General features: G+C 41.3%; 1 protein-coding gene across 1 annotated transcript; it reads left to right on the plus strand.

The window, feature by feature from the left end:
- The first annotated feature begins 3,443 nt into the window (after window positions 1–3,443).
- mblac2.L (metallo-beta-lactamase domain containing 2 L homeolog) lies at window positions 3,444–12,620 on the plus strand. The gene is made up of 2 exons (XM_018264720.2): window positions 3,444–4,442; window positions 11,480–12,620. Exons 1-2 carry the CDS (start codon window positions 3,992–3,994, stop codon window positions 11,860–11,862), a joined length of 834 nt encoding a protein of 277 aa, XP_018120209.1. The 5' UTR covers window positions 3,444–3,991; the 3' UTR covers window positions 11,863–12,620.
- The last annotated feature ends 6,185 nt before the right edge of the window (window positions 12,621–18,805 follow it).

The raw sequence follows: 18,805 nt of genomic DNA on the forward strand, positions 1-18,805 counted from the left end.
AGACCCATTAACCGGAAAACCCCAGTTCCCAAGCATTCTGGATAACCGGTTCCATACCTGTAATAATAAAACAGAACCTTGTACTTTATCCTAAGAAATAATTTATTCCTACTGGAGGCAAAACAATCATATCAGGTTTAATTTGTTTACATTTTTTTAGTAAACTTAAGACATGGAGATCCAAAAGATGGAACGACCCCTTATCCAGAAAACGCAAGGTTCAGAGTATTCTGGATAACAGGTGCCAAACCTGTAATAATCATAGGCTTCAAACTATCCAGTAACCGCTACTGATGTCCCTGCTATTACATACACTACTCTGGAATTCAGTCTGCCTTCTGTGATATCCTCCTCCCAGTGAGCTGCCATCTGGTCTGCCACCCCCACAATATGTTACTGCCATGCCCTTTAATCTGACAGCTCCCTTTATACACCCCCCCCTTCCATCCACACAACTATAAAGAGAGCCAAAGAGAAAGAGAGACGTACAAAGAGAGCTGAAACCTGTAGTGAATATTAGGAATGTTGTTGTTGTTTAATCCCAAATAAAATACCTAACGATACTACCTCTTCATTAAATTGTATTTGGGTAAGTGAATAGGTGAGCTTCTTCTGCTGTTTTCACAACTACAGGAAATTAAAATTTGCTATTCCCTTACATTCTCCCAGGTTGCACAGAAAGAAATATAGAGAGCAAAAATAAGGGGGGGATTAGTGAAATCACTGTATTAAGACTGCTACCAAACGCTGCTTCTTCATCTTCTAATAGGTAATGATTATAATGTATTTGAGAAGTCAAGTTGCTGCTTTGCTAATTTCTTCCAGAGAGATGATGTTTCAGCCCAAGAAGTTGTCCCAGCCCTTGTGGAGCATTCAGAAATCAGAATCATTGGAGAATCTCTTCAGTAACGTAACTAGAGGGGGGCGGGCCCTGGTGCGGGACACGCAGCCGGGCCCCCTTCCCCCCTCTGTACGCGATTTTCGGCCCGTATTTCAGTGGCGCGAGCTGCCGGGGGGTGCGGACCCTGGTCCACTCGCACCCCCTGCACCCCCGGTAGTTCCACCACTGGATCTCTTCACTTCAGCTGGGTAACAGTAATTACAGCACTCATGACCCATCTTGCTATGATGGCAGCCTTTATATCTCTTCTTTTACTCCCATAAATGATCAAGAAATGTTTACAATCCAGCAATCGTTGTTTCTAAATATACAGTTCACCAGGCAGTCCAGAATCTGGGAGACCTGGTTCAGCCCATGCTCCAGTGTAACTGTTGGCAATAGTCCCTGTGCTCCTGCAGAGAGAGAGAAAACCAGAAGAGAACCGTGCTATGGATGCATCTGGTGTTTTCATGTATGTTTAATGTATACACCTATGTATTATACAACGCTGTATTATACAACACTGTGGAATATGTCGGCGTTTTAGGAATACATGTTAATAATAATACCGGTATGAGAGCCATTATCCCGAAACCAGTTATCCAGAAAGCTTCGTATTGTAGGAATGTCATCTCACAGACTCTATTTTAATCAAATACTTACAATTTTTACATTTTTTCTTTCTTTTTCTCAGTACAGGTATGGAATCGGTTATCCGGAAACTCATTATCTGGAAAGCTCCGAATTACAGAAAGGCCGGCTCCCATAGACTCTATTTTATCCAAATTTTTAAAAATGATTTCCTATTTTTCTATAATAATGGAACAGTATCTTGTACTTGATCCAAACTAATCTTTGGGTCTTCTTCCGGCGCTTCGGCAATTTCCGTGACTTTCGGTGCATGTGCAGTTGTAGTGAAACAGAAGATTGCTCCAACTAGGGATGCGCTGTTACGCAGAAGAGAAGAAGATGGCGAATTCGAATGCACTGAATCCATACCGAGGGGTAAGTAAAGACTTAGGGGCATTTCGCAAAGGTACCACCTAGGCTGGGGGGGAGTCTACATAGGGTAGGGGGGTATGGGTTTTTATTATCAAAGGTTTGGTTCTCCTTTAAGTGAAAGTTTAGTATGTTATAGAATGGCAATTTCTAAGCAACTTTTCATTTGGTCTTCATTCTTTTTTTAATAGATTATTAAAATATTGACCTTCTTCTTCAGACTCTTTCCAGCTTTCACATGGGGGTCACTGATCCCATCTAAAAAACAAATTCTCTGTAAGGCTACACATTTATTGTTATTGCTACTTTGTATTACTCATTTTTCTATTCCGACCCTTTCCTATTCATATTCCAGTCTCTTATTCAAATCAATGCATGGTTGCTAGGGTAATTTGGCCCCTAGCAGCCAGATTGCTGAAATTGCAAACTGGAGAGCTGCTGAAAAAACCACACAAATAATAAAAAATGAAAACCAATTGCAAATTGCCTGGAATATCACTCTCTACATCATACTAAAAGTTAACTCAAAGGTGAACAACCCCTTTTAAAGGAGAACCAAACCCTTTTATATTAAAATCCTGTATCCTACATAGACCCCCTCCCTGCTCCCCCCCAGTCTAGGTGTTACCCTCGGTAAATGCCCCTAACTCTTTACTTCCCCCCTCGTTGCAGATTCAGTGTATCGGAGTACACGGGTGTCATCTTCTTCTCTTCAGCAATCTTCATGAAGTAAGCGCCGTATCTGCACATGGGCAGTTGGAGCAGACTTCGGGTTTATTAACAACTGCGCACACGCCGAAACTCACTTAAATTTCCAAAGCGCAGGAAGAAAACCCGAAGATTACCGAAAAGAAGAAGATGGCTTTTTATAACATACTAAAAGTTAACTTAAAGGGATCCTGTCATCAGAAAACACGTTTTTTTCCAAAACATATCAGTTAATAGTGCTACTCCAGTTCTGCACTGAAATCCATTTCTCAAAAGAGCAAACAGATTTTTTTATGTTCAATTTTTAAATCTGATATGGGGCTAGACATTTTGTCAATTTCCCAGCTGCCCCTGGTCATGTGACTTGTGCCTGCACTTTAGGAGAGAAATGCTTTCTGGCAGGCTGCTGTTCTTCCTTCTCAATGTAACTGAAGGAGTCTCAGTGGGACATGGGTTTTTACTATTGAGTGTTGTTCTTAGATCTACCAGGCAGCTGTTATCTTGTGTTAGGGAGCTGTTATCTGGTTACCTTCCCATTGTTCTTTTGTTTGGCTGCTGGGGGGGAAAGGGAGGGGGTGATATCACTCCAACTTGCATTAAAGAGTGATTGAAGTTTATCAGAGCACAAGTCACATGACTTGGGGCAGCTGGGAAATTGATAATATGTCTAGCCCCATGTCAGATTTCAAAATTGAATATAAAAAAATCTGTTTGCTCTTTTGTGAAATTGATTTCAGTGCAGAATTCTGCTGGAGCAGCACTATTAACTGATTCATTTTGAAAAATGTTTTTTTCCCATGACAGTTTCCCTTTAAAACATGAACCACCCCTTTAAACCCCACTCACAATGAGATCAGAGCAAGGACAGTTCACCTAAAGCTGAAGGCACTTTACTGGCAGACGGCAGTTGCTCAACACCTGACAGCTGAATTCACTGCTTCCCTTTGAATATGAGTGTTTGGATGAGTCTGGTCTGGTTTCTCTCAACAACCACAGTGCCAGGGGTGCAGAATCGCTCACAAGTCTCAAGAATTGTTGCGCTGGGCACTACCTTATGATTTGATACCCCCACATAGGGGTAAATGTGATTCCAAAACAGCTGTAAGAGATCAGGCGCGACACGCTTGTTTCCCCCTCAGAAACTTAGACATGCTTGTTTTCCTCTTAGAGTGGCGGCGCAGTGATTGGCAGATAAACGGGGCGCTTCCTTTTCCTCATTCTAATTGGACGTCAGCACTGTGACGCGTCAAACGCTCTTGAGTCTTATTGGCTAGGAATGTTTGTGAAGCCAGAGGCTCTTGGCAGTTGTGTGGGCGCTGCCCAAGGTGCTGAGTGCGTGACAGAGAGTCCCCCCAGCAACAGGCAGCGGCTAGAGAAAAGCTGCTCTCCGGCTGTGCGGGAGTCATGACCGCCTTGGATTGGTACGCGCATAAGGCCCTGGGGGACGGCGTTTTCTGGATCCAGGAGCGGTACTATGAATCGGGAAACCGAGCCAACATCTGGTTAGTTCGTGGCTCCCACCAGGACCTGGTAATTGATACGGGGCTGGGGCTGCGGAGCCTGCCGGACTACCTGTGCGCTTCCGGGCTGCTCCCTCACGGGCACGATGGGGGGTCGGGGCGGAGGCCTCTGATGGCGGTGGCAACTCACGTCCACTTCGATCACGCGGGAGGGCTGCACCAGTTCGGCCAAGTAGCGGTGCACAGGCAGGAGGCCGAGGCCCTGACCCGGGGAGATAACTTCGAGACAGTGACGTGGCTGTCGGACAGTGAGGTGGTGAAAGCCCCGAGCCCGGGCTGGAGCGCCAGTCAGTACAAGGTTCAGTCTGTGAAACCCACTCACGTCCTGGAAGACGGTAATCGCATTTGTACTGATACTAATCCACTGAGCTTTATCTGTTGTTCAACTGCAGCTCTCACCGTCTGACATGTACTTGTACATAGCTTTATATAGTGTCACTGATCTAGCACAGGCCTCCCAACCTTTGTCCCCTGCCTTCAGCCACATTTACATGCAGAGAAATTCATGCAAACATTTCCTAGGGAAGCCACATATGGGCTGTGATTGGCAATTGGATACACACAGCCTACCAGGAGCTCTGATTACCTGTACAAATGGTTCTATGCAATTAAAGGAGAAGGAAACCCTTTTGCAAACACGGTGGTGTTGTACCCAAAGCTGCAGAGCCCTGTTTAGTTTAATGGCTACACTAGATGCAATGGGGCTTTATAGTTAGGCAGGAGTGCCCCAGAGGTCTCTGTTTTTCAGTAAGTGCCATGGAACCGTGTAAGAGGTATTTTACCCCATCCCCTCCATTGCTAAGGATAACTGTTGCACAGCCAAAGTTCTTTCCACAAAAAGAGATGTACAGTATGTGTTCATTGAGGGCCCAAGAAAGAGTGAAACCCAGACTCGTCACCCCAACTTCTATCCCCTCTATAAGTTCTTGTAGTGTGTCCATCCCTTCAGGGTCGGACTCCGGGGCCCACCAGGGCTACCGGTCCAGGGCCCCCTCTGGCCTCCCCTGCCTTTCCGACCCGTGGCACCCGGCTTGTGCACGACGCTTAATATGCGCCCAATTTTTTTACGGGGACCACCCTACAAAGGGAGGTCGCGGCATTACAGCGTGGCCCACAAGAGCCCTGGGCCCACCGGGTTTTTTCCCAGTGTCCCGCCGTCCCAGTCCGACCCTGCATTCCTTTATTATGTAAGCAAGTATTTTATTTACCTTACTGCCCTAAAATAAGAGCTAAAGCTGTCTTGGTAGGAAGCGGAATAGGTGTACATATGACTATCTGCATATTTTCCTATGGCCAGTAAGCAATTGGCAATACTTAATTTTGCCCTGCAGTGCAGGGGTGATAGGCCTGGATGTTGTAGAGTAATAGGGCCCCATATTTGCAGTAATGATATTTGACATGTACATGGAGTGTGATGCATAATTGTTATTTAATACAATTCTCATGTTTAGCTTAAGCCCCAGAATAAGGTTTAATATAGAATATATGATGCTGCCCAGTTATCCTTGCCACTGTCTACATTGAAATCAACATGAATGATGTTCAGCGAGAAATACAATACACTTGGGATCTCCAGCGTTCAGTCCTCCAGCATTTACTGACAGTAAAAATGTCAGTGTCTGCGGACATGGATCTGAATCCCTTAGCTCTCCAGCTGTTCCAGGACTACAGTTTTCAGCATGCAGGTCATAACAGGAGGTGCAGTTCTATATCAACTTCAGAGCCATCAATAATGCACCTAAGGTCTGTGTGAGTGATGTCAAGGGCATAAAACAAATTAGCTGTAATACGTTTTTATAGGGATCAACAGAGGATTAATTTTATTGGATTGTCACTTAAATAAATTTGCAACTTGGAAGAACTAGAGAAGTAATTTTCCTGTGCTGATGAAGGGTTTATCAGGCCTTTGCCAGTTCGATAGGTTGTAGTGAAAGAGCCGGAAGTGCAAGCAGTGTAAAAAAAGTAGTTTGGGATTTTGTATTTTGTCTTGCTCGCTTTTTGTCCAAATGAACTAGCATTCTTACCTTCAGTTGTAAGGTAAAAGTCTTAATTTTTTGGAACTCAAAGAGGCATCATATGATCCTGATACTGGAAGCTTGTCTGCACCTTTAGCTCTAAAAGATTTGGAGGATTTGATTGGCAGTTACAGCAATCCACTAAGAAGTGTAGTGTTATCCTGTATCTAAAGCTGGCCATAGACACAAAGATCCGATCGTTCGAATCATCGAACAATCAGACGTCCCCATCTCCCGACCTGCCACTAACCTTCAGTTAAAAAAGAACAGATAAGGCGATGTTAAACATGACAAGTTACCGGCCGCTCCATCTCCCTGCTGACGTCTTCTCATCTGACTGGCACCGGGGAGACTTTCTCTGCGTACCGGGACGCGTGTCTTCTACCGGAGGCCTAGTGAGGGGGTTTGTTAGAGGGCAGGATGGATGGCAGAGGGGATCCCACCACCATCCCTTCTATAAAAGAGCACAAGCTCAGTCATGGTATTCTCCATTTTTATTTTCTAACTATCACACGGGGCTGCAGGTAGGGTCGGGGGGAACAATAGGGGACGGGGAGAGACAGGGGACCCGACAGGGATGCAAGTGCGGCGCCCCCTAAAGACTTGCACCTAACCCAGCCCTCCTCTCATTCACTGCACTTCAACTACAGCTCTCTGCTTCAGCCGGCAATTCTCCCACTGAAGATCGTCAGATTGGCAATACACGCATAGATATTATTGGCAGCCAACAGAAATTTTCTAACCTGTCCGATCGACAGAGTGACCCATCTGCATGGCACGACAGATCTCGGGACACTCCACACACGATTCCGAATCGGATCTTTGCATCTATGGCCAGCTAAAGGGTAGGACTACATGGACGTTTCCAGTGCAATCCGACACGCTGCGACAAGTCGCATGCGACAGAAATAAGGCAAGAGATAGAAATGTCGGATGAAGTCGAAGTGTTGTTCCGACACAACACCACTGTCGGATGTAGATGCTGCGTCTGCATCCGACAGTCGTGCCGTGTCAGATCAACGATGCAACTTCATTCTATCTCTTGCCCTATTTCTGTCGCAGGCATTTTGTCGGATCCCACCGAAAACGTCCATGTAGTCCTACCCTAAGGGTATACAAAATATGTCAGGCAATCCCCTTTACCACCCAAAAATTCATTTAGAATCCAATTTGTATTGGATTAAAACCACACTTTTATATTGTAAGAAGAAATTGAATGGGATCATGAACACAGCTGGGTGTGATTGGGCAGACACACCTAAAATGCAGTATGTAAGACTCTACTTATCATATTATGACTTGTATTCTGTTTTGATGCAGTGATCAGCACATTTTCCAGGAAGCTTTCATACAATGAGACATTAGCAGACGATACACCAGAGGATCACTAAGCACTTCGCTTACATTACATGATGCACTTTTCTGCAACAGGATCTTTTAATCATTGATGGATTTACCCGATATTATTCTGGTGATGAACTGGTGCCAGTGATGCCCATTTCATACACTTTTTCCCACAGCTTTCTGTCAGTTGTTAGTGCAGTAAAATGTAAAAGTGTTTAAAGCAAGTGTTGGCATTGATTGAATAATTAAAAAAAAAAGCTGAGTTTATAAGTGTCACTAGTAACCAACAGCATATATCCTTATAAATACACAAAGCCATGAATATCTTGTAAATGATATCTTTATAAACGTCATCAGTTATAAACGGTGAGTAGTGATGTCATTTTTGTCACATGGCTCACTAAAACTTGTGTATTATTATAAATCGAGTACCCCTTGTTGGAAAATATGAGGATATTAGAAGTAATTTAGGAGTTCCATGAACTGTATAAAAGCCTTCGGCCTTGTGTTTTTATATGGTCATGGAACTGTATCCTTATATTTTACAATAGGGGGTACTTTATTCACTATTGCAGAGCAAAGAGTCCATTACAATTGTGCATTTCCCATGATCATGCTACTAGTAATGGGTGATGTAGGACCTGTTTTTGCACTTAGCACCTTGTCCAAGAAAAGTGGAGTGAGCCCAAAACTGAAGTTCATGCAAGTGAAATAGGTAAAAAACACACCAGCTGTGTTACATTGTTCTAAAAATACCACTATACACAAATAAAGAGTTACATTGCCTAACAGAATATTGAGAGTGAAGGTCCAGTTGTACAGGCCAGTGGGAATCAGGTGCATCTTGGCATAGGTCAGTTTTAATTGAAGCAGAATTTAATATAAAGTCAGACGTGTTTACCAACCAAAAAATCGCTCAGAACTAGGCACTCCATAACACACCAAAAGCCAACCCAAAGGTGAACCACCACTTTTTACTCCTACAGAGCACAAAGGGAAAGTTCACCAATTTTTGCCCAATAAAAGAAAATACAGGTATTGGACCTGTTATCCAGAATGCTTGGGACCTGGGGTTTTCCAGATAAAGGATCTTTCCATAATTTGGAAAATACCTTAAATCTACTAGTACATCTTGTAAACATTATATAAACCAAATGAACTGGTTTTGCTCCCAATAAGGATTAATTATATCTTCGTTTGGATCAAGTACAAGGTACTGTTTTATTATTACAGAGAAAGAAAATCTGGATTATTTGGATAAAATTGAGTCTATTGGAGAGCCTTTCCGTAATTTGGAGCTTTCTAGATAACAGGTTTCCAGAAAACGGATCCCATACATGTATATTGAAATGTTTAATGGTTTAGAATTGTTATTGGAAACACTCCCTGTCCCCTTCTATTTATCACAATGCAGTGTCTGACTCTTGCAACAATGTAAAAGAAGCTTGATTATTAAAGGAGAACTAAACCCTTAATTAAAAAAACCCTAACCCCCTACCCTACATTGACCCTGCTTCCCCCAAGCCTAGCTGTTACCCCTGATAAATGCCCCTAACTCTTTACTTACCCCTCGGTGCAGATTCAGGGCATCTGGAGTTCATGGGTGCCATCTTCTTCTCTTCGGTAATCTTCGGTTCTTCTTCTGGCGCTTCGGCAATTTCCTTCAGTTTCAGTGCATACACAGTTGTCAAAAACTCAAAGACTGCTCCAACTTTAGGAGTCAGAACCAGAGAACTGAAGGGGATAAATAAATTCTGCTTCCACTTGCAATTCCATTTACAAATAATAATAATTTATATTTACATCAATATTTATTAGGAAGTTACTTTGTCATTTTGCAAAAAAAATATTTTTGGGCAAAGCAAAGTTTTTTTTAACAGGGGGTTGAGAGGGGTTCAGTACATTGAGAGACCATTCTGTTGGTCATACTGGGCTGGGAGCAGTGCATTCCCCTTATAGGGTTAGAGGAGCATTCTTAAAATAAAAAAAAAATCATAAACCAGGAATCCTTTCAAAGTGATACTGACCCATATTCTGGTATTGATATGAATGTGTCTGGATCACTTTAATAGTTGAACATTCAAAAGCACCTGGTGTGATACCCACACAAATCTGGTACTAATACGTAACTGCCGGAAGAATGTAAAAATACTCTTGCGTAGGCAGCAAGTGCATATATTTAATAGCGTGACTGCAGATGACGCACAGCTTGAAACATGTATTTAGTTATATAAATGTATTGCCACTTAATCACTGCCTACACAAGTGCATTTTTACTTGCTGTCCTTCTACAGCTTAACTCTTATTTATCTGTAATAATAAAACGGTACCTTGTACTTGATTCCAGCTAAAATATGCTTAATCCTTATTGGAGGCAAAGCAAGCCTATTGGGGTTAATTAAGTGATTTTTTAGTAGACTTGAGGTATGGAGAAAACACTAGGGATGTACAGAATCCACTATTTTGGATTTGGCCAAACCCCTGAATCCTTTGCGAAAGATTCGGCCGAATGCCAAACTGAATCTGAATCTAAATTTGCATATGCAAATTAGGGGTGGGAAGGGGAAAACATTTTATACTTCCTTGTTTTGTGACAAAAATTCACGTGAAATCCCTCCCCGTCACTAATTTGCATATGCAAATTATGATTCAGATTCGGTTCGGCCTGGAAGAAGGATTCGGTCGAATCTGAATCCTGCTGAAAAAGGCCGAATCCTGGATTCGGTGCATCCCTAAAAAACACATTATCCAGAAAACCCCAGGTCCCAAGCATTCTGGATAACAGGTCCCCTACCTGTACAGCTATATAACATTACTTATACAGGCACCTAACTATAGGTCCTTGAATTCCCTGGTCAGCATTTAAAGAGTACACTGAGCACTCCACCCACATAACTGGGCTCCCAACTTCATTCAAATGCTTATGGTTAGCTAAGGGCTGCTGTTAACTAATACAAAAGTTAAAGCAGCCCTGCACAAGTGAGCTTACATCCTGCTATTAAAAGGGTGGTTCACCTTTAAGTTAACTTTTAGTATGTTATAGAATGGCAAATTCTAAGCATCTTTTCAATTGGTCTTCATTATTTTTGTTACAGTTTTTCAATAATTTGCCTTTTTCTACGGATTCTTTCCGGATTTCAAAAACTGACCCCATCTAAAAACAAATGCTCTGTAAGGCTACAAATTTATTGTTATTGCTACTTTGTATTATTCTTCTTTCTATTCAGGCCTCTCCTATTCATATTTCAGTCTCTTATTAAAATCAACGCATGGTTTCTAGGGTACAAGTGCCACAAGTGTTGTCAGACTGAACATATTAATACAATATAAATAGACCGGATGAGCTGAAATCCAGTATCTTACTGCCACGAGTGTGAGGAGGGCAATAGAGAATGTAGCTACTGAAATGACAATCCATGCTAGCTTTACCCAACCCATGTACTCCAGAGCTTTGTGTATTAGGGTCAGGGCACACAGGCAGATTTGGGGAGATTAGTTGCCCGGCGACAAATCTCCTCTTCGTCAGGGCGACTAATCTCCCCGAACTGCCTTCCTGCCGGGTAAAACGAAAATCGTACTCGGAGCGATTCTTTTTCCCAAGTCGCCTGAAGTTTCCTTGTGAGGCAATTTGGGGCGACTTCGGAAAACGATTTACATTTTAGCCGGCGGGAAGGCAGATCTGGGGAGATAAGTCACCCTGAAGAAGAGGAGATTTGTCACCGGTTGACTAATCTCCCCCCGAATCTGCCTGTGTGCCCTGACCCACAGGCAACGCAAATTAAGTCATTTTTATGGAGTCAATTTATTTAAATAAAACACTATTGACCAATGAACACTTCCAGTTAATGATATGTTTAGATACTCCTATCATACAGTATTACTACTCTCTTATCTGTCACAGTTACAATGCCTTAATCATCTAGATGCAGAACTTCAGAGGAAGTCATGACTGCTGTAGGTGTTTGCAGTAAGTCTAACAGCCTTATCATGATATGATTATTTGTTTTTTGCAGGTGATATAATCAGCCTGGGAGACAGACAGCTCACTGTGTTACATATGCCCGGCCACTCTCGAGGAAGTATTTGCTTGCACGACAGAGACCGGAAAATCCTTTTCAGTGGGGATGTTGCATATGATGGATCAATGATCGACTGGCTTCCTTACAGCAGTATCCCTGAATATGTCCAATCGTGTGAGCGGCTGAAAGAATTAGTGGACAGAGGCCTTGTAGAGAAGGTGCTGCCTGGGCATTTTAACACATTCGGGGCTGAAAGGCTTCATCGCTTGGCCTCCAACTATATATCAAATGCTGGTGTTTGCCATAAAGTTTCAACATGTGCAGTGAGATCTTTTGCAAGTTTGGCCCTGCGTGTAACTAACTCAAGGAGAACTTAGATCGGTCACAAACTAATGTCAGGAAAGAACTGAAAATAAGTGTTTGCTATGCAAAAATTCTGTTTATCAAACCAAACAATCTAACAGACATTCAGAACATATTATTCTCTGCACTATTTACCACAGTGAAATGTATTTTTGGTGACTGAGTGCTTTGCAGACATATGACTTGGGTACGCATGCAGACTGGATAAGCACTTATTGAAATGCAGTGTGTTTATTTGTATGAGTGTGTGTGTGTGTGTGTGTGTGTGTGTGTGTGTATATATATATATATATGTGTGTGTGTGTGTATATATATATATATATATATTATATTATCACAACAGTACAAAATTAACTCTGCAAACACTTCAAAAAGGGAGACAATGTGCAGAATAATTATTTATTGTAGCCAAAAAATTATTGTTGCACTCTGGGGACTTGCTTCAAACAAGTGTATTTTATTTCATATTAACCTTTGTCAAAATGATACAATCCAATAATAAATGAATAAATAGACGCACTGAAGATAAAAAGGCTATGGGCCACACTTTCAGATTCATGGGTATATACACAATACACCATTCTTGTATGATACTCTAGTGGGAAACCTGCTGGATCCAGAAACTCAATACAGTATTCCCTAGGGGACTTAATTAGGGATGCACCGAATCCACTATTTTGGATTCGGCCGAACCCCTGAATCCTTTGCGATGGTTCTACTGAACCGGAATTTGCATATGCAAATTAGGGGTGGGAAAGGGAAAACATTTTTTACTTCCTTGTTTTGTGACAAAAAGTCACACGATCTCCCTCCCCATCCCTAATTTGCATATGCAAATTCGGGTTTGGTTCGGCCGGGCAGAAGCCTGCTGAAAAGGCTGAATCCCGAACCAAATCCTGAATTCGGTGCATCCCTAGTCTTAATGAATATTTGTCATCAAGGGTTGAATTTCGAATTCAAGTGAGTTTATTTAAAACTCCCATGAACTTGAAATTCGACTAATCTAAATGTATTCATAAAATCTAATTTTTAAAACTCGGATGAATAGAATTGGCCCGAAAACTCAAATCTAATTCAATACGAATTTTAAAAAAACTGCATTTGAGTTTCTTTTCTCCAAAAAAAAAAACTCGAACGGCAGGAAGGCTGCAAACAGCTCAAAATTGATCCCTGGACCTCTCCCATTGACTTAAACAGCAATTGGGCAGGTTTTAGGTGGCGAATAGTCAAATTCGAGTTCTTAAAGGGCCAGAGTATGATAAATCTCGAAATTCCAATTTAAATTCTTTAAAAAACTCCAATTGAATTCGAATAACTCCCTAGTCAAATTTGACAGTTTTGACCTTAAAAAAAAAACTCATTCAAATTTGCAATTCGACCCATGATAAATCTGCCCCATACTCTTTACAGTCTATTTATTCATTGTTATTATTGGATTGTATCATCTTGACAAAGGCAGCTGAAATGTTGATAAAAATTAAAACACCTGTTTGAAGCAAGTTTCCAGAGTGCAGCAATATCTTTTTTGGATATATATATATATATTATATACACATGCATATACAGTATATATTTAAAAATGAAGGATATATATTTATTATTTATTAAGCAGAGGGCCGGGGCACTATCTGCAAGATGTTTGACTGTTCGCCCTGTGGTCACATGGGTTTTCAGATGAATGTAAATACGAATGAGACCTTAGATTGTAGGGATTCACCGAATCCACTATTTTGGATTTGGCAGAACCCCCGAATCCTTTGTGAAAAATTTGGGCGAATACCGAACCGAATCTGAACCCTAATTGCATATGCAAATCAGTGAGGGGGAGGGAAAAAGAAGGATTGAGGATACAGATTTGGTTCGGCCAGGCACAAGGATTCGGCCGAATCCTGCTAAAAAATGGAATCCTGGCCGAATGCAAAACCTGATTCCTGGATTCGGTGCATCCCTATTAGAGTGTAAGCTCCACTGGGGCAGGGACTGATTTACAATCTTTCCAAAGCACTACAGTATATTTTGGCACTATATAAAGAAAAACATGCAAAATGGCTCTTATCTTTTTGTTCTTAGCAAAGGCTAAAAAATTTAGTGGTGAGAATTTAGTGCTTCAGGTTTGGAAATAAAGGTGGGTTCCTGTTTCTTTGATTAAATTGAATTAGCTGGAGCTGCAGTGAACTAAACTAAACTTAATCTTCCAAATAATTTCAAGACATCTATAGCTAGTGATGAACTACTTGTTTCATTGTATCAATTAACTACTGTTATGAATTAATACTGTGGTCCTTGCAGTGCAGTATATAATCTACTATATGATTCGTTATGAAGTCAAGGAAGAGTGGTTGCCAGTAGTGGAAGTGACAATTGTTCTTCCTGACCTATGAGAGAAAAGTATAATCTTTCGGTTTTATTCAATGTTCACATGGCTTTATTGTGTTATGCAGATGTATAACTTACTTTATATTGGAACAAGTCTATATTTGTATTGTGGATGTATAACCTACAGAAATAAATGCTTCATACTAGAGTCCTGCAGTGGGTCGGGTACCTGCGGGTTACATGCAAAAAAAAGCAGGCACCCTGCGGAATCAGAGGAGGATTTTCAGGTGCGGGTCGGGTTGCCAGTCTCATCCCAATTTCTTATCTTATGTAATATTGTCTATATTTTACTACTTTTATAGTTTTACAAAACATGTTTCTGTCCCTGCCCATTTTTGACGATGTCACTTCCGGTTTGCAGCACCATCACTTCCTGTTTGATGGTGGTCGGCAGATAAGGCAGTTGCCGGTCCGGGTAGCAGATCAAAGTGGGTAAATATGCGGGATCTGGTTGGATCCGGGTGTAAAAAATTGGTTCTGCCCAGGACTCTACTTCATACACTAGTATGAGATGGCCCTAAGACACCTAAGGACAGTAGTCCATGTGCCTTCTAAGTGCATGGGACTGTTGTAGGTTCTCCCGCATACAGACAACTAGTGCACCTAAACTAGTCAGATCTTCTCCCAGGGTCCGACTGAGCTGGTGGGACACCGGGGAAAAAACCCAGTGGGCCCTGCAGGCCCAGAACCAAGCCCCACGCCACTGATCTCCCTCTAATTTATGCTTGCTCAGGGAAGGGTGGTTGGCGGCAGCCCCCTTAGGGGGGATGTGGGGCTCTGCAGAGGCCCCTGCAGTTTTGGTGCTGTGCTGTCTGTTTAAGTTGCCTTGTGATGGCATCTTGCTCCGGGGCTAGATAAGAATACATATTCAGGTTTGGAACTAAAGTTACAGAACCATTATGAAGGGGAAATGGCAAGACGGTACCTTTACTTTTATTGGGCTACTTTTCATGCCAAAAGGCCAGCAGTGGTGTGCTCTAAGAAAAGGATAAGGGCAATATTTTTATGGCACACGATATTTAAAGCAGCAACAAAATGGCAAGTTTTTGAAATAATTATGACTTAGTAGGTTGAGAAGGGTGCTCGTGGCATGGGTGCCTTTGAACCAATACGCCTTCTGGCCATGGCTCAGTGAATTCAGAATTTATAAGGGGGAGGGGCTGCAAAGAATGTTCAACAGGTAAATATATTCCTGTTTTATCATACAAACAAAATGCTATGAGTAGGCACAGATAAACTGGGAATTCCCAGACTTCTTATTTATATACAGGTATGGGACCTGTTATCCAGAATGCTTAATATTAAATAAACCCAATAAGATGGCTTTGCTTTCAATAAGGATTAATTATATCATAGTTGGGATCAAGTACAAGCTACTGTTTTATTATTACAGTGAAAAGGTAAATCAATTTTTAAAAGTTGGATTATTTGAATAAAATTGAGTCTATGGGAGACTGGCTTTCTGTAATTCGGAGCTTTCTGGATAACTGGTTTCTGGTTAACGGGTCCCATACCTGTATGTATATGCTTGTCCTCATTTCAACCATCCTATAGCGCTACATGAGTGCACGGTTATGAAACACCACTGTGATGGAGAGAGCATTCATGCAGCTATGGAGATGGAACGGCCCTCATACACTGTACTTAAAGTTGAAGTCAACTTTTTCATTATATTTTTATTAATATATATTTTAGTGTTCCAAATTATGCGATTAAGTAAACTCCCAATGATAGAAACCATCTGCTCTCCAGATTCTGTAGCGAGAGATGCTTCCAACGCCTAAAGGAGGATTTAGATTTTAGAGACCATATTCTGCGAATGTCTTGTATGTTTGTGAAGATTGACTTATTTCTACAGACATGCTAATGTTCTGCATAGGTTTTAATGACAGCAGTATTTGATTAGACTGGAGGCCTTGATGTTCCTCTTACAGTGTTGTGATGGTTGCTAAAATGTTATTGTCCATGTAGGCAGTGAATTCATATAGGGATATATAGTTGAGTAGAACTGGGGTTGTTCTCTTTAACCTCAAAAAAAAATTAAAGGGGTGGTTCGCCTTTAAGGTAACTTTTATTATGTTCTAGAACTGCCAATTCTAAGCAACTTTTAAATTAGTTTTTATTATTTATTTTTTATATTTATTTGCCTTTTTCTTCTGAGTCGCTGACTCCCTTGTAAAAAAACAAATGATCAGTAAGGCAACAAATGTATTGTTATTGCAACTTTTTATTACTGATCCTTCTATTCAAGCTCTCTCCTGTTCATATTCCAGTCTCTTATTCAAATCAATGCATGGTTGCTAGGGTAATTTGGACCCTAGTTACCAGATTGGTTTAGATGCAAACTAAAGAGCTGCTGAATAAAAAGCTAAATAACTCAAAAAAACTTCAATGATAAAAAATGAAAACAAATTGCAAATTGTCTCAGAGTACTCTCTACATCGTACTAAAAGGTATATCAAAGGTGAACAACCCCTTTAAATAAAATAAAAATGATCTAGGGATTGGTCTGATTGCAATCTTGGAGTCAGGAAGGAATTTGTACCCCTCTTTGGCAAATTACAGTTGTTTCAGATATTTATAGATATAAAAGGTTGATCTTGATGGACATGTGGCTTTTTTTAACCTAACTCACAATTTTCCCTTAGCTGTGATGTCATAGGGGCTGTCATACTGGTCTGTAAGGATACAGGGTACTAGAGAAAGCTACATTAGGTAGACTTTTAAGTAGCCAGTGTGGCCCTTGCCTTCTGCAACAGTTCATTTCAAAATGTAAAAATATATATATATATATATTATTGAAAGCTTACAACTCATATTATTTTCTGCCACAAAGGGCAGTTAAAACAATCCTGACACTGTGCTTTCTTTCCCATAATAAAGTGCTCGTCGTTGTTATATTGCATAGTAACAGATCTCTGCCATCAAGATATCTTATTAAAACCTATTATTATTATTAATAAAATATATATATTCTTTATATAATGAAGTGTGCAATTTTAAGATGTATCTAAAGGATGCTCTGATTTTATTAAAAACAATGTGTGTGGTTAAAGAGCTTACTCCTGCTTGTTTCCATAGGCTAACTGAATATACCAGAGAATGGATTTCTGAATGTATTTTATACAGATGCAAACAATGACGTGGCTTTGTTATACAACGTGTGCATTTACTTTTTTCATGTACGTGAACCCCTTTTACTGTATGTGCTAATACAATTAAACTGCACTATATCATCTGAATATAATTTCTATGTACATCCAATCATTTATAGGATTATACATGTTAATTAAAGCAAAACTCTGAAAATAACTATATTGTCTATTAGAGACATCCATATTCATAGGGAGGCTGATTGATAAGACCTGACTAGGATACATACTTTTGTGTATAGGTTGCGGGGACTTGAATTGAAGCCCCCTGCTTTCTGAGAGCTGCCGACTTTGGGAAGGCAGGGTGGGAGCACAGTGGAAGGTATCTTTTGTCCATTCCTTTCCCTTATTGGTCACAGGGTTTAAGTCCCAGTTGAGCTGCTCAGGGATTGGATATCTGAGGTTTGAACGTCCCCTCCAGCTCATCCAATCACCATGCAGCTTTACCGAAACTTGGAATTCTGTGACCAATAAGGGAAGAAAATACTGTCACTGGAAGAAGATGCAGCCACCTGTGCTCCCCTCCATCCTTCTGAAGTTGGCAGCTCACTTACAGCAGGTGGGCCACACTAATGAAGTAAGTGCAACATGGCAGGGCCCCCTTTGCGGTCCCTGTTGTGTGTGTGTGTGGGGGGGGGCCCTGGGCACCAATGTTTTTATAACGTGGTGGGGCCATTGACACCAATTTTTTTTTTACCGTGTGGGGTCCTAGCCACCAATATTTTTTAATGGGGGGCCCTGACCACAAATGTTTTTTTTATGGGGGGCCCTGACCACAAATGTTTTTTATTTTTTTATTAACATGTGGGGACCCTAGCCACCAATGTTTTTTTTTGTTGTTTTTTTTTAGTGTGTGGTAGGGGGTGGACCTGTGGGGTGGGGCTTATGGTGGGCGCAGCCCAGGGGGCCCAGGAAATTTTGTCATAAGGGGACCTGTGATTTCTGATGGTGGCCCCACCTATACCTTCTGCCGCCCCCTGTAGTTACATCCCTTGTGACTGGCAAATCTGTCCCATTTTGCTTCATGGAAAAATTTGTGAAACAGTGAAAAATTCACATATATTCATTTATTTTTTTAGACTTTTTTTTCCACTGCACATGTGCTATTTTTGGGCTACTTTTGAAGTGACTCTTGGCTAGTTTTGGGCTGGTTTTGTAGCCGACTTTGGCTGGTTTTGGAAATTAGACCTGGTAACCCTGGCACCAAGCCAATCAGCATCAGGCTGTTGAGGTCACTGCACAAATGAAAATAGAACAAATGGAAGCTATTTTGGAGTGAGTGTAACTGATCCATACCGAGTAGTGTAGAAAGCATGAGTTTATACAGGGTTGCTGTTTGGAGAAAAAGGGTTACTATTATATTTCCCAGCTGACATCGTTAGTTTCCTTTTACTCGTACTTTACATTATTTTAAGCTTCCCGCCTCAAG

Source organism: Xenopus laevis, chromosome 1L, assembly GCF_017654675.1.
Source record: "Xenopus laevis strain J_2021 chromosome 1L, Xenopus_laevis_v10.1, whole genome shotgun sequence".
Lineage (NCBI taxonomy): Eukaryota > Metazoa > Chordata > Amphibia > Anura > Pipidae > Xenopus > Xenopus laevis.